The 27,284-nt window shown below is 48.8% G+C and overlaps 1 protein-coding gene across 3 annotated transcripts in view; it reads right to left on the bottom strand.

Annotated features, from left to right (window-relative positions):
- CELF3 (CUGBP Elav-like family member 3) overlaps positions 1-21,477 on the bottom strand; it is an 85,730-nt gene extending 64,253 nt beyond the window's left edge. For 2 of the 3 annotated variants that reach the window (XR_013391064.1, XM_077920797.1), the window contains exon 1: positions 20,656-21,477. Coding sequence is in view for 2 of the 3 variants with exons in the window: in XM_077920797.1 (XP_077776923.1) it covers positions 20,656-20,800 (145 nt within the window). In the remaining variant the exon portion in view is untranslated. The remainder of the gene's footprint in view (positions 1-20,655) is intronic. The other variant, XM_077920796.1, reaches the window with a different exon arrangement.
- Between the last annotated feature and the right edge of the window lie 5,807 nt (positions 21,478-27,284).

Here is a 27,284-nt window from a genome sequence, read left to right as displayed (position 1 = left end):
GAGGGGCTCCTTAGTCCAGCAGGAAATATAAGGTAGCGTTTGGGTTTATGTTTGGGCTTTATGACTTCTGCCGGTTTATTCTATCTGCACGGTTTATTTCTATTCTTAGAAACACTAATGATTAAACAGTGCCGTGCACATTGTAAATGAATTCAGTCATCGCTGACGTTACCTGGAAGAGGAAAGCAGGTGTGTGTCTCCAGGTGACAGAGAGATAGCAAATAGGCAGAGACCTTCCTTGCTTCATTGAATATTCCTGAACTACAGGACTATTTAATCAAAGAGGGTGGGGGTGGGAAAACCCCAATCAGTGTTTCACTTGTGGGTTTTACTAACTGAGCATCTCTCAATTCCTCCTCAATGAAACTAAGTCTATTTATTTAAATGGTAATCCTTCACCACAATGAAAACAGGCCTGTGGATTTCTACGCATATCAAAGGCATGAATCTTTTTTCCAAAGAGGGATGTCATGTAATGAAGGTATCTCTGAGTCTTCACCTCACCACTGATCACTTTGCTATCCTACACATAAGGTAAAGGTAAAGGTACCCCTGCCCGTACAGGCCAGTCTTGACAGACTCTAGGGTTGTGCGCTCATCTCACTTAAGAGGCCGGGGGCCAGCGCTGTCCGGAGACACTTCCGGGTCACGTGGCCAGCGTGACAAAGCTGCTCTGGCGAGCCAGAGCCGCACACCTTCCCGCCAGTAAGTGGTCCCTATTTATCTACTTGCACCCGGGGGTGCTTTCGAACTGCTAGGTTGGCAGGCGCTGGGACCGAACAACGGGAGCGCACCCCGCCACGGGGATTCGAACCGCCGACCTTTCGATCGGCAAGCCCTAGGCGCTGAGGCTTTTACCCACAGCGCCACCCGCGTCCTACACATAGAACCACCTTATTGACGCTACTTTGCATGCACTTCAGAACAGATAATGCTAAAGCTTTTTTTGGCCATCTGAATACTATCCCTTGCTTTTTCCTGTAGGACTAATTGCAGTCATTGACAGCCGTCAACAGGTTTACCATACCCACTGAGTCAATCACCCATCTCCTACTACCCTTCTGAGAAAAACCCCACACCACCCTCCCACTATATATAAGGGTCTGGTGACTTGCACCACTCTGGCGAGACAGTCTGCGGGCAGGGAGGGTCTCATCCTGCATACCAGATGGAGCTGGTAGACAGCTGTCCTGGACACAGAATTAACCTGTGCCTTCATGGATAGCTGTGAGTCCAGAATGACTCCCAGGCTGCGCACCTGGTCCTTCAGGGGCACAGTTGCCCCATTTAGGACCAGGGAGCCCCCACACCCGCCCACCTCCTGTCCCCCCAAAATGGTACTTCTGTCTTGTCAGGATTCAACCTCAAAATGATCACAGGGCCAGAGCTTCTTCTCTTGGAGGGTGGGGAATTTTCCAGCCCATGGGCCAGTCTTGGTCCACCGAGTGGGTGGGTGGGATGGGAGCCCAGTGTGGCCAATGAAGCCATTTCCCCAAACCACACCCACCAGTCAATCAACTGACATCACCATTCCTTGCAGAGAACGGCCTGGAAAAAGCAGAATCGCTGAGCTCTCCACTTATCAGCTCAGCTTGTGGGGTGGGGTGGGGTGTGGGGCTTCCCACTGGTTCGCCCTGTTAGAATTCCTGCTCCGTGATTGCAGTCATGGGATCGCTAAGTGTGCCGGTGTCTGTTGGCACCGGTCGCTGTGATGTTCAGGCAGAAGAAAGCTTTTGCAGCTCCCGAATGATCGACCAGGAGGGAGGGAACATGTCAGTCGGGCATGTGTCTCTGCCAGGGTCCTACTCGAGCGTAGCATGAGCTCCTGACAGCCCCCCGTGAGAACAGGATGCAGGACTAGATCGCTGCTTAGATTCCACAGAGACGTTTATTATTTTTACAGGCGCAAACATTTCGGGCGGCTAGGCAAAGGGGAGCCACGCACAAGAGATCCGACCTATATACAGAACAAAACCCCACATCGCACAGCACTATGGCGAACCGAGCGCCTGGCCAGGCGATCACGTTTCCCTGGGGATCCTTGTCCTTCCCAGCTTGCCACTGCGGAGTTCATGCATAGTTTGAAAAGGCGGAAAAACTTGTGATTCTGTTTGCCCCCGTTCCCTCCCGCCGCCACCCTTCCTCAAAAATTCATGAGCAAAATATGTTCCTTTTCTTCCAGGCTGCAGTGCTGAGTTCTATATTTAGATTCCCTGCCAGCGAGCCTGTCGCAAGGAGCAGCGAGGCGGAAAAGCAAAAGCCGTCACACTCCAGCGGGCCCATCTTGCGGCGCCACGTCAGCTGAGCGGACAAGCCGCCGGCAGTAGCTTTCCTGGGAGAGGCGGGGAGGGGTGCGGGACAAGAAGATGGCTCTGTGCAGCCTCGTCCGTTGCTGCTCCCCTGGGCTGAGTAGGGAAAAAAAACTGCCTGCAAGTGACCGGGGCCATTGGCAAAAGAGGTGGATCGGGCCCCGTCCCTCCGCTAACCAGTGCGCTGCAAACTGAAATGTGAAAAGGGGCAAAAAAACTCAACAAAACCCACCATGGACTAGAAACTTGAGGATTTGGGTCAGACCGGTAAGCAGCAAGTCTGGAAGTCCCCGCTTCAAAATTCACCCCGCCGATAAACAGCAAATCATACAGAGATGCGACAGGCACAGTCCTCTCCACGGACAGGACTTGATCCGAGTCTCTGCGCCAAAAGTGAACGAAGGGAAAAGTCACGCCCAGTGCAAAGGTGTAGCAGAAACGTCTGCCCTCCTGGAGAAGCTGATGGGAAGCAGGGACGCCTAGAACAAGGACTCATCCAGAGAGGCAGCGGGCAGCCCTCCTCTCTGAATACCGTATTTTTCGCTCGATAGGACAGGCTTTTCCCCCTCCAAAAATGAAGGGGAAATGTGTGTGCGTCCTATGGAGCGAATGCAGGCTTTCGCTGAAGCCCGGTGCGCACCGACCCCTCTCGCTCTCCAGGCAGCTATCCGCAAGCCTTCTGAGTGCGGCGGAAGTTCCCGCCGGGCTCCAAAGGCTTGCGGATAGCAGGCTGCAGCCTGAAGCCCGGCAAGTGCAGCGCCAACTCCCGCCGCGCTCCCCGGGCTTCAGGCAGCCATCCGCAAGCCTTCGGAGTGTGGTGGGAGTTCCCGCTGTGCTAGGAAGGCTTGCGGATGGCTGCCTGTTCTGGGGGCTGGGGTCGGGGGAAGCTCGGGTTTCCCAGCCCCCAGTCCCGCAAGCTCCGGGAGTGGCGGCGAGGTTGCGCACAATCTTGCCGCTGCTCCTGGACCGGGGGGGGGGTAATTTTTCCCCTTTATTCCCCCCCCTAAAAACTAGGTGCGCCCTATGGTCTGGTGCGCCCTATGGAGCGAAAAATACGGTAGGCGCTTTTGAGCTCCATGGCTTTATTGCTGTATTGTTTTTAATACTCGATTGGGAGCCGCCCAGAGTGGCTGGGGAAACTCAGCCAGATGGTGGGCGGGGTATAAATAAATTATTATTATTATTATTATTATTATTATTATTATTATTATTATTAGGGGGTTTTCCCCCCAGAGACACCCCAACACTTCTCTAATGCTGCCCAGGTCTCTAAGATCCTCATTCTTAAGCCTTGTTTTAAGGTTCTTCAAGAGAACATCTATGAAGCGCTTGCAACGCTCCCCCACTCCCCAAAAAGAGGGAGGGGAATAAATCTTTCACACCAAAGACGTGGGTAAGAAGAAATTTCAATTAATAAAATACAAACAACTTATCAACCTGACAATTTTTTTAGGTCCGCCGTCCAACAGACAAGCGCAGCGCATGTGGGGCTCAAGGGATTAAGATGAGTTCAACGAGGGGAGGGACTGTGGGTCACCGCCGCCCTGGCAAATAGAGAAAATGAATTTTAAAAACCCTGCGCCGATAAACGGCAGAGTTTGTCGCTTGCATGAATTATGCAAATGGGCTGCTCTTTGCATAATCTATTCCGTTTCTTCCTCCACCAGGAAACCTCAGTTGCTGGAACATGAGTGCTCAGACACTACAAAGACTTGAAAGGCAGCCCTGAGGGGGGAAACACACTTTGTACGCGCACAGAGTGAGGCCTCTATGATTGCTCCTTCCTATTTTCCATGGTGGAATCCTGACATTCAGAAAAACAGATGCTTAAGCCCTGCTGGGCCCTTACTTAGAGGGTGTGTAGAGCAGACAGAAATTCAACCGGTGCCCTGGCCTTATAGCTGCCTGTCAAATTTTATTTTATTTTTGGTCTGTTGTGACTCTGTTATAAGGAATAGAAAATATCTCCAACCTTCCGGATACCTCCAACCTTCCGGAAGCCCCTTTGGAAATCTAAGGAACAGTCGCAGGCACCACAAAACCGATTTCAAAGAAGAAAATAGTGATCACACTTAGGAATCACCTACATGCACCCAAAAACAAACGCAACATAGACAAAAAAAGGAGGCTATGCCCACTCAAAAATAGGCAAAATAGCCCCTGCCCCACAGCCAGCAAACAGAAAAAAAAATATCTGGGGCACCCATGTTGGCTGAAGAGAAACTAGATTTTATCAGACTGAGTTCTACTCAGACTAGATGCATTGAAGTGACTGAACCAGGGGTAGACAAACTAAGGGGCCGGATCCGGCCCAATCGCCTTATCAATCCGGCCCACAGACGGTCCAGGAATCAGCATGTTTTTACATTAGAATGTGTGCTTTTATTTAAAATGCATCTCTGGGTTATTTGTGGGGCCTGCCTGGTGTTTTTACATGAGAAGAATGTGTGTGTTATGTACTGAGTTGAATAGGATCCAAAAGGCAGCCGTCTGATTGGTCCTAGAACAATAGGATCCAGAATGCAGCCGTCTGATTGGTCCTAGAACAATAGGATCCAGAATGCAGCCGTCTGATTGGTCCTAGAACAATAGGATCCAGAATGCAGCAGTCTGATAGGTCCTAGAACAATAGAATTCAGAATGCAGCAGTCTGATTGGTCCGCAGGAGCCACCCAATCCAACTCCAGGTGGAAGTGAATCCGCAACCTGATTGGCCTACAGGTGAATCCCGGAATTAGCCAATCACGTGGGGCCCATTGTGTAAATAATATATATAAAGCAGACCTTTCGGGGGAACTTCCATTCCTCCTCACCACTATGAGCTGCATAAAGAGCATGAAATCCACTCTCGACTCTGAGTATATTTCAGTGTGCTTTTATTTAAAATGCACCTCTGGGTTATATGTGGGGCATAGAAATTTGTTTATTCTCCCCCTTCAAAATATAGTCTGCCCCCCTCCCCACAAGGTCTGAAGGACAGTGGACTGGCCCCCTGCTGGAAAAGTTTGCTGACCCCTTATATAACTGGACCTAAGTTAGTCCGATGCATTGGAGAAACATTGGAAGAAAGAAGTGCGTTGGAAGGTAGATAAAAGGAAGTATTTCACGCAGCACATAATAATAATAATAATAATAATAATAATAATAATAATATATCATTATTTATTATTTATACCCCGCCCATCTGCTCAATCTCGGTCGTGGGTTCGAGTCCCACGTTAGGCAAAAGATTCCTCCATTGAGGGGGTTGGACTAGATGACCCTCGGGGTCCCTTCCAGCTCATGCTTCTACTCTCTCTTTCTTACAACCCATCCATGGGGCGACTCTGCTTGCCAGCCTCCTCCTCCTCCTCCCTTTTGGTGTTGCCCCTTGCAGGACTTAGCCCAGGGGGGAGGATAGGGAGAAGACTGAGCGGCATCCAACAGAATATTAAAATACAATAACCTATTAAACATTAAAAGCTTCCCTAAAGAGGGCTGCCTCCAGATGCCTTCTAAAAGTCTGGTAGTTGTTCTTCTCTTTGACATCTGGTGGGAGGGAGTTCCACAGGGCGGGTGCCACCACCGAGAAGGCCCTGTAACATCACTTCTTGCAGGGAGGGAACCACCAGAAAGGCCTCGGCGCTGGGCCTCAGTTAAACTATGGAACTCACTGCCTCAGGAGGGGAGCACCAGCTTGGCAGGCCTAAAAGAGGGTTGTTGGGCAAATTTGTGGAGGAAACGTCTGCTGGTGGCTCCTAGCCAGGACGGCTCAGCTCTGCCTCCACTGAATGATAGTTCCTGGAAACCGCAGAAGGGGAAAATGCTTGGATCCTGACAGACATCTGGTCAGCCACTGTGAGAACAGCAGGACTAGATGGTCCAGATTTCTGATGTTCAGATGCCATTGATTTGAATCCTGGGTAGGATTCACATTGGATACAATTCATTGTGGGTAAAGACCAGGCAAGGCAGTGGAGTGGGGTGTCTGGAGAGCTGAGCCCCGATTTCCAGCCCCACCCATGGTTAAAAAGGAAGGTGGCAAAGGCCATCAATATACCGCATTTTTTGCTCTATAAGACTCACTTTTCCCTCCTAAAAAGTAAGGGGAAATGTGTGTGCGTCTTATGGAGCGAATGCAGGCTGCGCAGCTATCCCAGAAGCCAGAACAGGAAGAGGGATCGCTGCTTTCGCTGCACAGTGACCCCTCTTGCTGTTCTGGCTTCTGAGATTCAGAATATATTTTTCTTGTTTTCCTCATCCAAAAACTAGGTGCGTCTTGTGGTCTGGTGCGTCTTATAGAGCGAAAAATACGGTATGTGTGTGTGTGTGTGCCCCCCCAAAATGAACCCTACTCCCCAGATTCCCAGCTTTCTTTCTTTCTTTCTTTCTTTCTTTCTTTCTTTCTTTCTTTCTTTCTTTCTTTCTTGCAAGAGCATTTGAAGAACCTGAGACGTACCGAACATATTTTTGTATCTCACTCTAAACAGGAATTTGCAGTCTTGGAAACTGCTTCACACCTACGATGAGGCGGTTTTCATTTGGGAGACCAAAAAGCACACACGTTTGCATGTGAATTTCTGCCTAAAACAGTGGAGATTTTGTGTTTGAAAGCAGGGACAATTCGCTTTAGTATGGGAGGGGGAAACACCCCTTTGAAATGAGAATAATGCCCAAGGCTGTTTTTTTGTTTTTAAGATGACGGTTTCACTGCTTTATTCTTTCCGAGAATTGCTTTGAGGTTGTTCTGCTGTTGTTTTTAACAAACAGTATCTATTTTTAAAAATGAAATAAACAAGCAAATATGATATAAAATCCATAGGCCCTATCCTTCTCATTTTGGGGTGAGAAACCAGTCTGCTTCACCTTACTCTAGAAAAGGTGTGTTTTTGTGTGTACAGTGGTAGCTTGGGTTACATACGCTTCAGGTTACAGACTCCGCTAACCCAGAAATAGTGCTTCAGGTTAAGAACTTTGCTTCAGGATGAGAACAGAAATTGTGCTCCGGCAGCGCAGCGGCAGCAGGAGGCCCCATTAGCTAAAGTGGTGCTTCAGGTTAAGAACAGTTTCAGGTTAAGAACGGACCTCCGGAACGAATTAAGCTCTTAACCCAAGGTACCACTGTATTAGGGTTGCCGGGTCAACAGCATCCTAGACCCTGAGATTTGAGAACCCTGAGATCCAGAGGCGGCCCCTGGTGATATTCCAGGGGCCGTTCTTGGAGATGGAAGTTAATTGGGAGAGGAGAGCTCCATCACCCTGAATCTCTATGCTATAATTTGCAATCAGCTCCTGCCAGACTGAAGCTTGCAAGCTGCATGCACAGCCTCCTTCGTAATTTCTTCTCTTTTTTTGGAATTTTTATTTATTTATTTCATAGACAGAAAAAACAAACAATGATTATTCCCACTGACAAAAATACATCTATTAACCTATTAACCCTGAAAAGAAAAGCCGAGAAAAAGAGAGAAGAGAGAATAATAATATTAGTACACCCATGTGACTTCCCTCCTCCAATACTCATCAAAGAACTTTAAGTTCTTATTCACATTGCATCTTGTACAGCTTGTCTTTAATGTTCTATATATGAATTTTTCCTAGGTCTACTTTACAAACTTAATCTAAACATACCAACACATTTTCCTCAGAACAGTGTTGACTCACGTACTCTTCAAAACATTGCTATTGTTAATTTCTTTTTGTTATTATTCAAGGCCCTCTCACCAAACTGGAGATTGAAGTCTTCTACGTGCCGCTTGGAGGAGACCAAGCGAACCTGGAAAATTCAGGTGGGACCTGGAGACCCTGGAAACCCTAATATACATTATCTCTGTGTGTGTGTTCCCTGATTGTTTGGGCTTTAATTTGCAGTCCCTTGGGGCCTGTCTGCATCCAGCAAGGCAGTTGGAACAGCAAGGATCTTTCTCTTGGCTTCTGAGCATCCATCTCAACCCTGCCTTCACCACAAACTTCCACTTCTATCCCTGAACACCAGAGTCTTTTGCTGACAACGCCTGTCTGTTTGCAAAACACAATTTTCTTTCTTTCTTTCAAATGGTAGTTGCATCTACATTATGGTTACCAGATTTTTTTCTATGAATCCGGGGACACTTTTTTTGAAGCTGAGTAGCAACAGGGAGAAAAGCAATGACAGACCTAGACAGCATCTTAAAAAGTAGAGACATCACCTTGCCAACAAAGGTCCGTATAGTTAAAGCTATGGTTTTCCCAGTAGTGATGTATGGAAGTGATAGCTGGACCATCAAGAAGGCTGATCGCCGAAGAATGGATGCTTTTGAATTCTGGTGCTGGAGGAGACTCTTGAGAGTCCCATGGACTGCAAGAAGATCAAACCTCTCCATTCGGAAGGAAATCAGCCCTGAGTGCTCCCTGGAAGGACAGATCCTGAAGCTGAGGCTCCAAGACTTTGGCCACCTCATGAGAAGAGAAGACTCCCTGGAAAAGACCCTGATGTTGGGAAAGATGGAGGGCACAAGGAGAAGGGGACGACAGAGGACGAGATGGTGGGACAGTGTTCTCGAAGCTACCAGCATGAGTTTGACCAAACTACGGGAGGCAGTGGAAGACAGGAGGGCCTGGCGTGCTCTGGTCCAGGGGGTCACAAAGAGTCGGACAAGACTAAACGACTAAACAACAACAACAACATTAAACATTAAAAGCTTCCCTAAACAGGGCTGCCTTCAGATGTCTTCTAAAAGTCTGATAGTTGTTTTCTATCAGATAGTTGTCTGATAGTGGGGATTGTGAGGCAAAAGGCCCTGGGCCCAAGCACACATGCATATTGTAAAGTAAAGGGACCCCTGACCATTAGGTCCAGTCGTGGCTGACTCTGGGGTTGCGGTGCTCATCTCGCTTTATTGGCCGAGGGAGCCGGCGTACAGCTTCCGGGTCATGTGGCCAGCATGACTAAGCCGCTTCTGGTGAGCCAGAGCAGCGCATGGAAACGCCGTTTACCTTCCTGCCGGAGCGGTACCTATTTATCCACTTGCACTTTGACGTGCTTTCGAACTGCCAGGTGGGCAGGAGCAGGGACCGAGCAACAGGAGCTCACCCCGTCGCAGGGATTCGAACCGCCGACCTTCTGATCGGCAAGCCCTAGGCTCTGTGGTTTAACCCACAGCGCCACCCGCGTCCCATGCATATTGTATAAAGGTGCAAAAACCTTCTATAGCACCCGGTGAAACATAAATGCGCAGAGTATTTAAAAAACTGGGCAAGGGCTGCCCGCCCGCGACTCTCGAGCCTGCCCCGATCAGTCAAAACAAAGGGGGCAGGAGATTGCACAAGACACATCCTATGTGCACAAGACATGTCATATGGGGACTTCTGGCGAGGAAAAATGGCAGGCGCCATGGCAGCGGGCAGCTCCTGAAGCCAGCCAGAACCAACTGTGCTACCAGGTTGGCTCCGGGCTGCTAAGGCCACATTTCCCGGGGACAGATTTGCAAATCTGGGGACTGTCCCCAGGAACCAGGGACGTCTGGTAACCCTAATCTACATATCTGTTTGCAAAGCCAGTTCAGGATACTCTTTTGGGGGACTAACTAAGGTCAGAGAGAGGGAGACAAATGAAGTATCGGATGAAATCACAGAGCATGGCAAAATAGCAGGGGGGAAATCACACTTTTGCCCATTTGTCCCCTAAATCAGATCAACTGAACAAAAGAAGCAACACACACTCACATACAAACCGTCTACAGCCATAGCCTGTAAGGGCTCCCTGGTTTCAGTGAAGTCAGATTCACATGGTTCAACTCACGAAAGGATAGATCATCTCAGTAAACTTCACAACAGCCGCTTAGGGTGGGCCTCTAGTGCTGTATCCTCATAGCAAAATTTAATTATCCAATTGATGGCTAGCCTTCCCGCAGCTCAAAGCAGCAGCGCCATGCATTAAGAGAGAGGTAGTTGTAGGCTTGGGGGAACTCTAAGAAATTTAATGTATAAAAGAACCACTTGCAGGGGAGACCAAAAAGTGTGTGTGTTGAGGGGGGCAGAAAAACTTGGAAAAAACAAGCAAGAGGGGGAACAGAATAGGGTATCTTGGCCAACTGGAAGCCTTCGCAGGAGTGTTCCATGCTGCAACATTTTGTTGCAGACCCCATTTGTTACCCATATATTACAATTTTGGGGAGGGTTGGGATTAGAGGTGGAAAGATGTGTCCGTTTTCAGATCCTCATTTTCCCAATCTGAAGTTCATTTCTCCACAATTCCACCTCCTTTTTTTTTAAAGGTCCTCAAGAAAATTCACCGGTATTTTAGAGCATTTTTCTCCTGATATCCACATGCTCGCATGCAGTTTTAGCCTATGACACATATTTTAGCAAAGCAGTTCCCCCTAATACAACATGCATTTGTACATTATATGCATTCTTACACTTTACCGCAGTATATGCATTTATGTACACGCCACTTGGGTGGAGAACTGCATTGCAAAATTCGAAGGGGTGTGAGTTTTGCAGGAGGGCTGCATTTCGGTCCATGAACTGTTTTGGAAAGTGTGAATTTGGTAGGTTTTTGCCTTTAAATGAGAACTCTGTCGAATTTCTCCCCCTGTCCCAGGGTTGCTGAGCGACAGCAAATTATCTAGAGGCATTCCAAAGATTTCTGTGTGCAGGATGAGGTCCATTGGCCTCTGGTACCATTTACAGGGAATTTTCACAAGTTTCATTTTGTCACTCCAGTCTAAGAAATCTGTCCCAACTGACGCCTCTCTCATTTACTCAAGTCTGCAAGGCCCAGGACTTCCTTTGCACCTGGCCTAACCTATCCCCCGTCTTTCAGACGAGGGAATGCCAAATGACCATGAAAAACCCAGGCTAGTCTGCTCCTGCGCCCCTTTCAGCAGGCTGATTTGCAGGAAACTAGGAAGTGAAACCATTGGCAGCATGGAAATAATGTAGGGTCAGCCCAAGCTCTGCTTTCCTGTTACATGAAGTTTCAGGAGCAAGAGGCCGGTCCCAGAAGCTGGTGAGCCTGTCGAGGTGAGATTTAAACCAGACACAATTTAAACCACACCCTGAATCTCTGTGTTACATCAGTTGTCTGATGGGTAGCAAACCACTGTATGCGGTTGGAGGATGGATGTATGGAGGCTAACAGATTGAGGTTGAATCCTGACAAGACAGAAGTACTGTTCTTGGGGGGCAAGAGACGGGCAGGTGTGGAGGACTCCCTGGTCCGGAATGGGGTAACTGTGCCCCTGAAGGACCAGGTGTGCAGCCTGGGAGTCATTTTGGACTCACAGCTGTCCATGGAGGCACAGGTCAATTCTGTGTCCAGGGCAGCTGTCTACCAGCTCCATCTGGTACGCAGGCTGACACCCTCCCTGCCCGCAGACTGTCTCGCCAGAGTGGTGCACGCTCTGGTTATCTCCTGCTTGGACTACTGCAATGCGCTCTACGTGGGGCTACCTTTGAAGGTGACCCGGAAACTGCAATTAATCCAGAATGCGGCAGCTAGACTGGGGACTTGGATCAGCCGCTGAGACCACATAACACCAGTCTTGAAAGACCTACATTGGCTCCCAGTACGTTTCCGAGCACAATTCAAAGTGTTGGTGTTGACCTTTAAAGCCCTAAATGGCCTCGGCCCAGTAGACCTGAAGGAGCATCTCCACCCCCATCATTCTACCCGGACACTACCCGGCCATCCAACCTCTGTTTAAAAACCTCCATGGAAGGAGAGGCCACCACCTCCCGAGGGAGACAGTTCCACTGCCGAACAGCTCCTACTACCAGGAAGTCCTTCTTGATGTTTAGTTGAAACCTCCTCTTTTGTAATTTGAATCCATTGATTTGGGTCCCAGAGCATGAGAAAACATCTTCCATGTGAGAGATATTTGGAGATGGCTAACATCTCCTCTCAGTTTCCTCTTTTCCACACTAATCATACCGCAGGGCCCTAGTCTCTTGTGTCAACTGGTGGTCGGTGCCCATGGAGACTGGTGGAGTGGAAGACAGGGAGACCCACAGTGGGCGGGGCCAGAGCCAACGATGGGCGGATCCAACTGATTCTCCATTGTACCCCAACCTCCTCCCTTCTACTAGGACAAAATTGAAGCTCAGGGCTAGGAAGATGACAGGGAGGACCAAACCACAGGCTGCTTGAAAGTCCGAAGGCAGGGAGCCTCCATAACGCTTAGGATCTTAGTTTCCAGACCTTAACCATCTTGGTCGCCCTCCTCTGCACACATTCCAGCTTGTCAATATCCTTCTTAAATTGTGGCGCTCAGAACTGGACACAGATTCCAGGTGTGGCCTGACCAAGGCAAAAGAGAGTGGCACTGATCTGACACTGTACTTCTGTTTATGCAGCCAAGAATAGCATTAGCTTGTTGGGGTTTTGGGGGGAGGGTTTTTGGTTTGTTTTTTTTACAGAGCAGCGCTCCCAAACTTCTAATCAGATTCCATTTTCTGGCAGAGGGTCCACGCTAGGTCTTTGGGAACATTGTTTTGGGTCTTTTTCTTTTTTCAATCAAGTGGTACATAAATCTAAAGAAATAAGTAAAACAAATAGTTCACAAAACCCTAAGCAACTTGGTTCTAAAGTTACTAGGGGACTGCCTGATTCTACCTCAATCACCAAGATCATCTGATGGGCCACCTCTGGTGGTTCTCCCCAGGCCCCAGGGCTTCAGCTGGCCTTAGGACCCTAACCATTAGGTCCAGTTGTGACCGACTCTGGGGTTGAGGCGCTCATCTCGCTTTATTGGCCGAGTGTCTCTGGCGTACAGCTTCCGGGTCATGTGGCCAGCAGGACTAAGTCGCTTCTGGTGAACCAGAGCAGCGCACGGAAATGCCATTTACCTTCCCACCGGAGCGGGACCTATTTATCTACTTGCACTTTGAGGTGCTTTCGAACTGCTAGGTTAGCAGGAGCAGGGACAGAGCAACGGGAGCTCACCCCATCGCATGGATTCGAACCGCCGCCCTTCTGATTGGCAAGTCCTAGGCTCTGTGGTTTAACCCACAGTGCCACCCACATCCCTTTCATCTGGCCTTAACTGACCCTTTAATGCAGCAGGCTCTGCCTGGAACTCCCTGCCTCTAGATGTTTAGGTGCAACCACCCCTGACTTCTTTCAGGTGTCTCTTGAAAACTGAATGCTGCTTAGGCAGGACTTCCCAAGATGAGCTTCTCTTTTCCACCATCCACCGAGGTTCTATTGACATTTCCAAATAATTTTTTACGGATATTTATAAATGTGGCATTTTCGACATGTTGTAAGCTGCCTTGAAAAAGTGGATTATAAATCAGCAAATAAATGAACAAATAAAATGCTAGTTGTCCATTTGGGGCAATGGGGGCAGGATCCTTTTGGCTTCCCGGAAGGATCCAGCTGTCCGTTGCAACGGAAAGAGTGTGTTGGGTCTAAATGGGCCTCCCTCGGGCTTGATCCATCTCCCAGGTCAAGAGAGAGGGGGGAGGCCTGTCTACCTTCAAGCCCCCTACCTGCCTCTCCTTTCCTTGTTTGCTTAGTTAGTTAATATGCTCCTACATTATAATGAGCCATTCCCGTTGGGGCAATTAAGAGATTAAATTTGGCAGCTGTTCCTGTTCGCTCTGATTTGGCAATTTCCGTATCCCTCCCCCACCCCCAGCCCCAAATTGGGGGTTGAGCGGAACCAGCTATCACAGCTGCCCTGGGCAAAATTAATTTCATATCTATCCCCCCCCCAAAGCCCCTCTTCCTCAGATCTTGCTGTACCAAACTCAACCTAAGCAACAAAGAGCAGCAGAGTTGAATCTTCTGCACCGGTTTTATGGAATGAGAGAGAAATGGGCTGCTGGGGGGGGGGGGCAGGAGACCAGGCAGGAGAGCTCCCCCTGGCTTGGGAGTATTTGTCCTGAGAGGGGTGGGGTTCTTCTCCCCCTAAGTTTTCCTTATTAGCTAGGCACCCCTGAGATTCCGCTGCACACCCCCACACCACAAGCAACCACCTGAACTAGCAAAATAAAGGCCTCCTTCATCATTTTCCCAAAGACCCTTCTCAAAGAGTTACCGTATTTTCCGCTCCATGACGCACTTTTTTCCTCCTAAAAAGTAAGGGGAAATGTCTGTGCGTCTTATGGAGCGAATGCGTGGTCTCTGGAGCCGAATTGCCCTGGGGCAAAAAGCAAATCGTGCTTTTTTCTTTTTTTTTTTTTAGAAAGAGGGAAGGGGGTGTTGAAACAAAGCCGCTGAGCAGCTGACCGGCAAGCGATCGGGAGGAAGATAAGGGATGCTAGAGATAAAGGAGGCTGCCTGGGAGGGGGGAGGTAAAAGCCCGTGGATCCTCAGGATTTTTGCATTGGGTCACCCCAAATTCACCATCAGATCACACAGCATGTCCATGGCTACAGCCTGCACAAAAACACACACACACATCCACTGTTTCGTGGGGCTGCAGTGGTGCAAAAATGTGGTTACAAAGCACGGATCCACATGGATCCTCAGGATTTTTGCACTGGGTCACCCCAAATTCATAGTCAAATCACATATCATGTCTGTGGCCACAGAATGAACCACAAAAATCATACATCCACTCTTTCATTCAGAATATTTTTTTTTTCTTGTTTTCCTCCTCTAAAACCTAGATGTGTCTTATGGAGTGAAAAATATGTATCTAAAAGCGTGCAATGTTGCACAGCTGGCTGGCTGGTGCCGATACGAAAGCCTGCCCTATTTTTCCTTTAAAAGAAAACCACCATCAGCTGTGCTTGAAGGAGTGTTTCCTTTATTGGGGGGGTGTGTGTGTATACAGACAGACCGAGGAAATAAAAGCCCCACAATCATTCCAGATTTTATTTTTGATTTATCTCGGCACACGCTCTTCAAATCCTCCTGGAAAAGGAGGCTGACTTTGCCCCTGGAATTGCTTAAAATTTTGCAAGTTATATAAAGACAGGGTGGAATAAGTTGCCAGATCCTAGCTGTCCTATCTCCCTGCCTGGAACCTGTTTGCTGTTGATTTCGGCATTTTGTGATCAGACAAAACTGGTAGGTAGATCCTAAGCATTATGGAGGCTCCATGCCTTCAGACTTTCAAGCAGCCTGTGGTTTGGTCCTCCCTGTCATCTTCCTAGCCCTGAGCTTCAATTTTGTCCTAGTACAGGGGTCTGCAACCTTTAAGACAAAAAGAGCCACTTGGACCCGTTTCCGAAGAAAAAAAAACTGGGAGCCGCAAAACCATTGTGACATTTAAAACAAATATATCTCCGGAGCCGCGATCTGACAGCGGGCGGGAAGGTGACGTCGGGACGGTGCGTGACTAACGCACGCACTGCCCCCAAGCGACATCACAGCCAGTACAGCGCCCACCACAGTGGGGAGTGTCGGGGCGCACAATGCGCCTCCTCCCCTCGCTAGTATCCGCCCCGGAGCCGCGGCAAAGGTGTAAAAGAGCCACATGCGGCTCCGGGGCCACGGGTTGCAGACCCCTGTCCTAGTAGAACACAGCAGGGAGGAGGTTGGGGGCAATGGAGAATTCATTGGCTCCGCCCATCGTTGGCTCTGACTCCACCCACTGTGGGTCTCCCTGTCTTCCACCCCACTGGTCTCCATGGGCACCAACCACCAAAGATTAAGGGTGTGAGATAGAAGGAGACCCTCGTCAGCATGTTTACTCAGAAGCAAGCCTCTCAGGTCTTGGCGAAGCTCGCTTCAGAGTAAGCACGGTTTAGGAATGTCAACTGGGAGCACCATCCCACACAGGTTGACTCAGAAAGAAGTCCCACTGCGTTCAACAGCTCTTGTTCCCAGGTAAGTGTAGAATGGATTTCAACCTCCCTGTATGTCCCTGTATCATGGAAAGTGAGAGACTGTTCAGTTCTGGGTTATGTAAACAATAACTTGTTCGGTGTCCTTCATCTCTGGCGATTAGGCTTTAGGAAATTGGTGAGCGAGGAAGGAGAAGGCAAGCTCACTGCCAAAGCTGTGTGATTGTTACGTGGATATTATATAGACATAGTAAAAGGTAAAGGGACCCCTGACCATTAGGTCCAGTTGTGGCCGACTCTGGGATTGCGGCGCTCATCTCGCTTTACTGGCTGAGGGAGCCAGCGTACAGCTTCCGGGTCATGTGGCCAGCAGGACTAAGCAGCTTCTGGCGAACCAGAGCAGCACCCAGGAACGCTGTTTACCTTCCCGCTGGAGTGGTACCTATTTATCTACTTGCACTTTGACATGCTTTCAAACTGCTAGGTTGGCAGGAGCAGGGACCGAGCAACGGGAGCTCACCCCGTCGTGGGGATTCGAACCGCCGACCTTCTGATCGGCAAGCCCAAGGCTCTGTGGTTTAGACCACAGCGCCATCCGCGTCCCTTTGTGGTTGTTAGGTGGATATTATTTAGACATACCAACTTCTTATACTTCTATGCCAGGGGTGGGGAACATTTCTGGTCTGGCCGTCAGACCAGATCTTTCTCTCCCCATCCCTGCCAGGCCAAATTTGACAGGTGGGTGGGACCAATCACCTGTCAATCACCTGACATCACTTCGACATCACTGTGCCACGACGGTCAGGACTTCAAAATGCAGCACAGGCTGTTTCAAAAGCACATTTGCAAGCAGCCCTTTGCTGCTCTTTAAACCTCAAAAAACCTTAGTTATACTGAAGGGCAGGCTTCCTCAACCTCGGCCCTCCAGATGTTTTGAGACTGCAATTCCCATCACCCCTGACCACTGGTCCTGCTAGCTAGGGATCATGGGAGTTGTAGCCAAAAACATCTGGAGGGCCGAGGTTGAGGAAGCCTGCTGAAGGGTCTTCTCCACCTGGTTTGATCCACCAGCTCCGCTGAAATCCTGTCAGTTTAAAAGCCAAAGAGGTGTTCAGTTCTTTAGAATAGGATGGTGGTGGGTTAGGATCATTCTTGCTAGTGCAGGATGTGTGAAATGGGAACCTAACACCTTAGCACTCATGCGCTAAAGCAATGAGGTGCATTTGTTTTCCCATGGAGAGATTTTGCTTCTAAAGATTCCTTGGTGGGGTCAGGGGTACTTGGACTCTGCTACAAACTCGCACCAGCTAATTATTATTATCCAGAACGCGGCAGCTAGTCTGGTGACTGCGGGCAGCCGCCGAGACCACATAACACTGGTCTTGAAAGACCTGCATTGGCTCCCAGTACGTTTCCGAGCACAATTCAAAGTGTTGGTGCTGACCTTGAAAGCCCTAAATGGCCTCAAAGGCCCAGTATACCCAAAGGAGCGTCTCCACCCCCATCGTTCTGCCCAGACACTGAGGTCCAGCTCCGAGGGCGTTCTGGCGGTTCCCTCCCTGTGAGAAGCCCAGTTACAGGGAACCAGGCAGAGGGCCTTCTCGGTGGTGGCGCCTGCCCTGTGGAATGCCCTCCCATCAGAGATAAACAACTACCTGACATTCAGAAGACACCTGAAGGCAGCCCTGTTTAGGGAAGTTTTTAATGTGTGGCATTTTAGTGTATTTTTGGTCTTTGTTGGAAGCTGCCCAGAGTGGCTGGGGAAGCCCAGCCAGATGTGCAGGTACAAGTACTGGGGGAGGAAGGAGGGACAACAATTTGCCTGGGGCAAGGGCCAGGAACGCAGAATGTGCCCAGGAAACTGAGGACTCATCCTGCCTCCATTGGCATAGCCATTGCGGCTGGCAGCCAATCATAGCCCTGTCCCTCCGGTCATAAGCCTGATCCTCTGAGAAAGGGTAGCCATGTGGTGCCCTTCCTAGACTACAATTCCCATCCTCCTTGCCTGTTGCTGCACTGGGTGTGAGGGTCCGAGGACCCCTCTGAGAGGGCTGGTCAGATGTGGTGAGGGGGGAAACCAACCACACACTGATCCGAAATGGCTTCTCCTCAGAACACCCAACCTTTTCCCTTGTTCAGCTACAGAGAAACTGAGGCTACTCAATGAATTCTAAACAAAAAAATTATTCAAACTGCATCATATTGCAGATTTAGAATATGCTTGTGTTTTTCCAGACCTGGAGGTTTGTCCTCCGCCCCCAAGCCTTGCATGCAAAATCTGAGGGATTTGGTTCGTTAACTGATCTTATTTTATTGCCAGTGTTTTGCAACGCCAAACATCCAATACCACCAAACATGAAACTTTAACTCCTGCTCAAACATCCTGTTTATTATTATTTTTTATTGGGGGAGGGGGGAATATCCCACGCCCTGCAATTTCCAACGTACTCAGGCTCTAGGCCTCAATCTCGACTCATTTCCCTTCTAACAAAGCTTGCCAACTCCTTTTTCAGCCCTTGCTCCTCCGCCTTTAATAGGAGCTCAATTTATTGGAACTTGGGGGTGGTGTGGGTGGTGGAGGGAGGGGGTAAAGAGATATTTTTTTCATGGCACTGGAGATAAACATGGTCCCCTTGTAAACACTTGTCAGCTGAACCCTTGTCCAAGTCACAGGAGCACAGGCTGATCACAAAAAGCTGGCAACTTCCTTGTCTGTGCAAAATCTACCAAATACCATTTGCAATAAAACGAAGAGAAACAAACCAACCCAAGAGCCTCACACCTGGTTATTGTGCTCCCAGCTGGCCTGATGGGTGATCAGTTCTCTTTTCCTAGACTTCAAAGACAAGAGCAGCTTCAAATGGGCTCAGCAAATGTTACTTCTTTCTCTTATTGCCCCCTCTCCCAGCAGTTCACAAAGCCAAAACCATTTTTCACGGAACGGTGCCGCAAATACCTGCCAAACAACGTCCATTAATCAGGGTTTTGGACCAGCAAGCCCAGACACATACGAGACGCCTCTATCGGTTGCCAAAATCTGGATGCTGATGAAATCTCAGAAATTAAGCGAAGCTGGACCTCATGAATTTTTGCCACTTTAAAAAAGACCCCCCCAAAACCCCCCAAACCCCTTAATGTTCTTAATTATACTCTGTTCTCTTCCTTGTGTTCCTTCAGAGTGTACTAAATGGATTTTGCTTGCTTTCTCTTCCCTCTGAATCAGCACCTGAGGGCAGAGCCGTGTTTACCAGTCGGCATCACAGGGAAAAATAATAATAATAATAATAATAATAATAATCTTATATTGCAACTTTTCCTGCCACCCACCTACAAAAGTTTGATGTGTCTTGAAATGTGGTTTCAAATACAGTTTAAACAAAACAATTTCAGAGGTGGCTACTCTCTTACACAGCTGAGAATAAAGGCCTGGGAAGGGGAGGCAGCGACAATGAGGGGCAGTTTTGCTGGGGAATCTGGAGGGGGAATGACCCGGCAAAAATAATAAAAACCACCCAAGAAAGACGAAAGCTTTCTTGTTCTGGAAACCAAGAGGTCTCCCGAGTTCTGTTGGAACAGGCATGTTGAAACCTGGAAATCGTTCCAGGGGCTGCAACTGTGTCACCCAGCACTGGGCTTCAGCTAAAATCACACATTGTTTCCTCTTCAAGAAGGTGGTTTTAATTTCCTTTTTTTACAAAAAAGAAAAGGCAAAACTTGATAAGCGATTAGGTTACAAAAATCCAGAAGCTCTGCCGTCACAGGTAAAAACAACAACAACCGTGGATTTATTTAGCGACACTTTAAGAGGAGAGGCACCGCTGAAGCCCTTTCTGAAAGGAGGGGGGGGGGAACTGGACCCCTCCCTCTTTCCAACTCCAAAAGGAAAACATAAAAGAGGAAATGAACTGGAGAAAGGGTCTGAAATCTTTTGCCCCCTCCCCCCCTCTCTCTCACACACACCAAGCTCAAAGTCAGTGGAAATCTGCTCAAAACACCCTCTTCCCCTCTAAACGATTCCTGCTCCCCCCCGCTAAGTTAGGGCCCTCTTGCTTCCGGACCTTACTCCACACGACTCCAAGAAATCAGAATCTAGATGCCCCCCCCTCCATCCTATTGACAGGCAAGTCTCTAACCCCATCCTGTGGGTGGTTAGACATCCAGGGTTCTATTCATGGTGGCCTTTTGCGGGGGGGGGGGAGGCGGGAGAAATCTACTGGCTCTCTACCTCCGGCCATCTGTTACCATCTCCCGGCCCCCCCTCCCTCTCCTCCTGGAAAAACCGCTTACCCTCAAATGCCTTGCTCTGACAGCCCCCCCCCCCTAAGCCTACAAACTCCGCGCGTAACGCTCGCCAGTGACGAGCCGGGCGGCGCTTTCGGAACGACGAATTTATCCTCTCGCTTAAAGCGTTTTTTTTTGCGCGCCCCCTCCTCCAACCGGGTAGTGCAATTCCAGGCGATACTTGGAGCTCAGAATTCTCCTTCTTCTTCTCTCTCCCCCCCCCCCATCACCCCCAGTCGTGTCCCCATCGGCTTTGTTGTTCTTCGCCCGTTTCTATTCCATCCCACCGCTGCCACCAGCGCATCCGACGCGCGGCGGTACCCGGGGCGCAGCGCTTGGTCTCTGCGCGTAACGCGCGCCTTACCTTTATGCATGCCGGTGTATTTATCCTTAATGACTGTCAACTCGTAGATTTTGCCGAACTGCTCGAAGATAGGCTTAAGGTCCTTCTCCTCTAAATTCCGGGGGATTTGTCCAATGAAAAGTTTGATGGCGTCTGGTTCCTTCATTGGTTCAAAAAGGAGCAAGCTGGAGCGAGCCTCGAATTCAGAATGTTCACCAAAAAGGGGGAAAAAATAAAGGAAGGAAAGGGGGGAGGGGGGGAACACCACGCCGGAACAAAACAAAGAAAAAAGGGAAAGGAAAAAAAGAGCAGAAAATCCCAAGCTGGACTTGGTCGTCTTCTTCGTGGTGTGCGTGGAAACAAAGAGATCAAAAGCCGCCAGCAGTTTGGGAGACAAAATTTCCCTCCAATCTCGCTTTAATTGAACGGCATTTCCGTCTGCCTCGCTTCTCTCCCAAATCCTTCAATTATTATTATTTTCTTTTTTAAAAAAGAGGATGAGGAAGTGTGGTAGGGGGACGAGAAAGAGAGGGACAGAGAGATTTCCTTTCCTTTTTCCCCCACGGGTGCAAAAAAATACAATAAAATTCCTATTGAAAAGATAAAAATAAAATCACAATTCTTCTTTTAAAAATAATGCAAAGAGTTCTACGATTCGGCCTTATCCCAGGGTCGTGGGCTGCCCCCGGACCCTCATTCTAATTCTTCTGATCAAACAATTACAAAGCTTGCAAGCAGTTAATTAGTTTATTGATTAACTTTCCGTGGCGCGGTTGAGATTCTGGGCTTTCTTGTGATTTTTTCCCCTTCTCCTCCTCCTCCTTCCCCCCTCTCTTTTCTTCGCTTATTGATTCATTTTCGCACCCTGACGGCTCTTTCCCTCCCTCCCACCCCTTTAAAATTTCCTTCCTTCCTTCCCTCCCCCCCAGCCCCACCTCAAGAGCGCGATTTCGGCTGCTTTTTCAGGTTTGACGGTCCCTTCCTTTAATGGATCTTGAGCTCTGTTTCAAATCTTTTTCTTTACCAACAAAACCTCCAGCAGCACACACAGCCCTGGCGGCCCCTCCTCCTCCCCCCCCCCCCCGACTAATAATCATGTCAGAGTTAGGGACCGGCAACAAATTACCGGCTCGGGAGAGACGAGAGCAGCGCGCGGGCCGAGAGAGGAGCCATGCAAGCAATCCTTAAACCCTGAGAAAGGAGCCCTTTACCTGCTTTCAAAGAGTGACTTGGAAACTTTGCAGAACCACCTGGGGGCAAATAACGCCTCCCTCCCAGGGCCCACCTTATTTCTGCGGGATACTGGGGTGGGATATTGCTTAGGGGCCGGTTTAATTTTGGAGATGTTCGCTTTCCTGTTATAGATATTCATTTGTTGCATCTTAATTTTCAGATCTTTGGTAATAACCTTTATTGGGATTTTTATTAGAGTGATTTTTATTAGAGTGCCTGGCGTGCTCTGGTCCATGGAGTCACGAAGAGTCGGACACGACTAAACGACTAAACAACAACAACGTTAAAGTGATGCAAAACAGGACCAAGAACAATGCAATAAATAACCAAACATAATAATCTCCCTGCTCTGCTGGTTTCTTTTGGTCTCCATCCTAATCCTATCGGGTTTCACTCTGTTTTTAGATTTTATTATGACTCATGTGGGGGTTGTTTAATTTCCCTATGTATGTTTTGGTACGTTTTTTATTTACTGCTTATGTCTACTTTTGTTACGCTTTTGTAATTACGTAAATCTTCTCATGTTGCAAGCTGCCTTTCCAAGCGGCCCCCTGGTGTCATAATGATTGACAGGTGGGTGGCCCCATCCAGGCGGAAGGCCAGAGGGGTAAAGAACTGGCTGGATCCAGTTCCCAACCCCTCCGCCAAAACATGGACAGAATAAAAAACCAGGCAATCAAACCATTCCTTTTAAACAACAACTCAATGGTTCAGATGGAGAGATCAAGGGAAAGACGTCTGTGAAACCATTGGTGACCCAAAATGGCCCTCTGTATACATCTTGCGGTCGTGAAATCCACAAGTTATTTTTATCCCTTGTGTACGACATAGGACTTCCCCGTCTAATTCGCTCCCTGTAGTCATAAGAACCAAGGAAGGGTTTTCTGGGTCAGGCCAGTGGTCCATCTAGTCCAGCATCTCATTCTCACAGTGGCCACCCAGATCCTTGCAGGATACACAAAAGCAGGATTCGAACACAAGAGCCCTAGGCAACCTAGCCTGGATCCGGCCCAATCGCCTTCTCAATCTGGCCCACTGACGGTCTGGGAATCAACATCTTTTTACATGAGTAGAATGTTTCCTTTTATTTAAAATGCATCTCTGGGTTATTTGTGGGGCCTGCCTGGTGTTTTCACATGAGTAGAATGTGTGCTTTTATTTAAAATGCATCTCTAATAATAATAAATAATAAATTTTATTTATACCCTGCCTTCCCCAGCCAAGACCGGGCTCAGGGCGGCTAACAACCAACTGAAAACAAGTTGATTGAAATGCAACTTAAAAAACAAGATTAAAATACAACATTAAAACATTAAAATGCAGCCTCATCACAGGAGGACTCCAAGCCAAATGCCAGGCAGAACAACTCTGTCTTACAGGCCCTGTGGAAAGAAATCAGATCCTGCAGGGCCCTGGTCTCATGAGACAGAGCGTTCCACCAGGCCGGGGCCAGTGTTGAAAAGGCCCTGCCTCTGATTGAGGCCAATCTGACTTCCTTCTCTGGGTTATTTGTGGGGCATAGGAATTCGTTCTCCCCCCCAAAAAAATATAGTCTGGCCCACCACATGGTCTGAGGGGCAGTGAACTGGTCCATTGCTGAAAAAGGTTGCTGACCCCTGCCCTACACAAATACAGAGTGGAGTCCCTAAGGCGGTTGAATGTCGTCTTGTACTCCTGCAGCCAAGTTGGTGCCAATGTATTGCTCTGCCTTCCTTTGGACCTCATTGGTGAGACCGGCGGGTGTCTTGTCATCTGGGCAGCTCAGGACCTCCATGCACACTGCCCAGGCTTGCACCGCCAGAGGGGTCACTGTTGCTGCTAACACAGCAAAAACAACGCAGGAGACAGGGGTTTATGGGTTACTGGTCTCTGCAGCCACAGCAGGCGCTGTGATTCTTCAGCAGTTTGACTTCACCCCCAGAGGCACACTCCATTGTCCCTCAAGACAGGTGGATGGCAACAACTACTGTCTGTGACCATGGTGCCAGAGCATAGTCGTTGTGGCTAGTAGCATTCACTGGACATGAATTTGTGTTCGGTCCCTGCTCCTGCCCACCTAGCAGTTCGAAAGCACGTCAAAGTGCAAGTAGATAAATAGGTACCACTCTGGCGGGAAGGTAAACGGCGTTTCCGTGCACTGCTCTGGTTTGCCAGAAGAGGCTTAGTCATGCTGGCCACATGGCCCAGAAGCTGTTCGCCGGTTCCTGCTGGCCGCATGACCCAGAAACTGTATGCCGGCTCCCTCAGCCAGTAAAGCGAGATGAGCGCCGCAACCCCAGAGTCGGCCACGACTGGACCTAATGGTCAGGGGTCCCTTTACCTTATTTGAAAGCCATCTAAGCTAGCCACCCCAGAAACCCAAAGATTGGAAACACATCACTTGATGTTTTGGGGAACTCCCTGAAGATGTGTTAACCCTCAGGATGCTTTCCCCATTTTTATTTTATTTGCAAATTGGGAAATCTCAAAAAAGAGCTGTTTTTCTTCACCTCTCTGGCTTACAGAAAGGGGCTGGATAACCCCCCTTTTGGCCTCAGATCTTGTAGAAAGATTGTCACAAACCTCTATAAGCAACAAGAATCTGACACTAGGTTAATGAACCCAAAACTCTTTGGGTTGGTATCCAGCTAAACAATGTGCAAAGTGGACCCACACTGAAATAACTGGATCGACGTTAGTCATGCCCATGAATGTCAATGGGTTGTACTAAGTTATCATCAGAGTAGACCCACTGAAATTAATGAGCCTAAGTTAGGCTTGCCCGTGAATTTCAATGGATGTGCTCTGAGTAGGCCTAGCAATAGATACTATCCTTTGTTATTGCAGCATAGGTTAACAAGGGATAATGTCTGTCATTCAAATATGTCAAGGGAGCCCAAAATGCATGCATCCAATCCAGCTCAGGAGTGCTAATTACTCCTGCTCATGGGATGAGCAAAGGAGTGATTAAAATCAGGGTTTCATTGGAGACAGCCTGGCCTCAGAACTTATTTTCAGTGCTGATGTTTAAACTGGAAATTGACAGGCTGAAGGGGTGGCGGGCATCAAGTTGGGGATGGGCTGGTCCAGGAAGACAGATATAAATACAGTTACACACACACACACACACACACACACACACACACACACCACAATGAACACACACATGTCCACCAGATCCACTAAGCGCAGCTCACCCTAACAGCCCTTAGTGAAAAATTAATTGGCTTACACAAAGGTTTTAAAACCTTAAGAACATCAGAAGGGCCTGGCTGCTGGATGAGGCCCAAAGGCACATCTTGTGCAGCACTTTGTTCTCACAGTGGCCAACGAGATGCCCCAGTGAAAAGCCCACTAGCAGGTTGTTGTTGTTTAGTCATTTAGTTGTGTCCGCCTCTTCATGACCCCCTGGACCAGAGCACGCCAGGCTCTCCTGTCTTCCACTGCCTCCCACAGTTTGGTCAAACCCATGCTGGTAGCTTCCAGAACACTGTCCAACCATCTCGTCCTCTGCTGTCCCCTTCTCCTTGTGCCCTCCATCTTTCCCAACATCAGGGTCTTTTCCATGGAGTCTTCTCTTCTCATGAGGTGGCCAAAGTCTTGGCGCCTCAGCTTCAGGATCTGTCCTTCCAGTGAGCACTCAGGGCTGATTTCCTTCAGAATGGAGAGGTTTGATCTTCTTGCAGTCCATGGGACTCTCCAGAGTCTCCTCCAGCACCAGAATTCAAAAGCATCAATTCTTTGGCGATTAGCCTTCTTTATGGTCCAGCTCTCACTTCAGTACATCATTACTGGGGAAACCATAGCTTTAACTATACAGACCTTTGTCGCAAGGTGATGTCTCTGCTTTTTAAGATGCTGTCTAGGTTTCTCATTGCTTTTCTCCCAAGAAGCAGGCGTCTTTTAATTTCGTGGCTGCTGTCACCATCTGCAGTGATCATGGAGCCCAAGAAAGTAAAATCTCTCACTGCCTCCATTTCATCCCCTTCTATTTGCCAGGAGGTGATGGGACCAGTGGCCATGATCTTCATTTTTTTGATGTTGAGCTTCAAACAAACGAAGATCATGGCCACGGGACCTGGGTGCAAAAGCAACTCTCCCCAACTGCAGTTCTCAGCAACCAGCGTTCAGAAGCATTTAAGCCGCTGGTTGTGGAGGCAGCCTGGCCAATAGCCACAGACAGCCCATTCCTCCATTGATGTGTCTAATCCTGTTTTCAAACCATCCAGGTTGGTAGACTTGCCTACAACTTCTGGGAGGGAATTCCAAAGTTTAGACTATGCGCTTTGTGAAGAGGTATCTCCCTTGTGTGAGTCCTGTCTCTCCGAACATTGCTAAGAACGTAAGAGGACAAGGAGAGCATACTGGATCAGGCCAAGGGCCCATCTAGGCCAGCATCCTGTTCTCACAGGGCCCCCCTAAGTGCCTCTTCTGGGAAGCCTACAAGCCTACAAGAATCTGAGTGCAAGAGTGCTCTCTCCTGCTGTGGCTTCCAGCAACGGCTTCTTCTTCATTTGATGGCCCTGAGTTCAAGTATCATAGAATCACAGAGCTGTAGAGTTGGAAGGGAACCCAAGAGCATAGCTGCCAACCTTTCCCTTTTCTTGCGAGGAATCCTATTCAGAATAAGGGAATTTCCCTTTAAAAAGGGGGAAACGTTGACAGCTATGCCCAAGAGTCATCTAGTCCAATCCCTGGATGGGCTAGAACCACCAACCTTCTGCTTACCAGAGAGACACACTGACCCATTGCGCCACCAGTACTATGAGCGAAGAGGAAAGTGTCTCCTCATTCAATTTCCCCACAGTTTACAATTTGATGCAGAACAGATTTCCTGTATTCAAGCTCTTTCCCCCCGGAATTTTTGGATGCTTTCGATAGGAAAACGTACACGCAAAGCTTTTAAACATCTTCTTGATAAATGTCTCTGAGATTTGGCTCAGCTCTAACGCACGGCGCCTGGATGCTCTGCCCAAAATTTCAGACCATTTGGAGAACAGCATTTCATTAGCATTTGAAGAATGCTCAGACCCTGGGGGCTGGTTCGTTAGGGTGAATGGGGCCGTGGCCTGCCAAACGCACGTCTGCTGTCTGCCAGTCACCACCTGCCTGCCTTCTTGCCACCCGTCCAGCGGGTGGTGACCTTGGCCGCCATCTTCCTCCTCCTTGATCTCAGTGTTGCCCGTTTAGAATTGAGCAGGGAGGAAGAGGAAGGCAGAACCAGAATGAGTTGGCTCTGCCTTCCATTAGCTGTCGCGCCTCCTGCTGTTGGGCTCCCTGCATTCCACCCAGTGGGTGGCTTCCATCGCTGTGCTCAGACTTCACAATGATGCCTGACTTCTTCCATCCTTACAGGCAACCTGCCTGTGTCTGTATATTATAAGACAATGGGGGCATTCAAATACCCTGCAGGGGAAAAGAACCCACCGTAGAAATTC

The sequence above is a fragment of the Podarcis muralis genome, chromosome 16 (assembly GCF_964188315.1).
Source record: "Podarcis muralis chromosome 16, rPodMur119.hap1.1, whole genome shotgun sequence".
Taxonomy (NCBI): Eukaryota; Metazoa; Chordata; class Lepidosauria; order Squamata; family Lacertidae; genus Podarcis; species Podarcis muralis.
The sequence above is the reverse complement of the archived record's forward strand: the minus strand, read 5'-3'. Positions and strand labels throughout refer to the sequence as shown.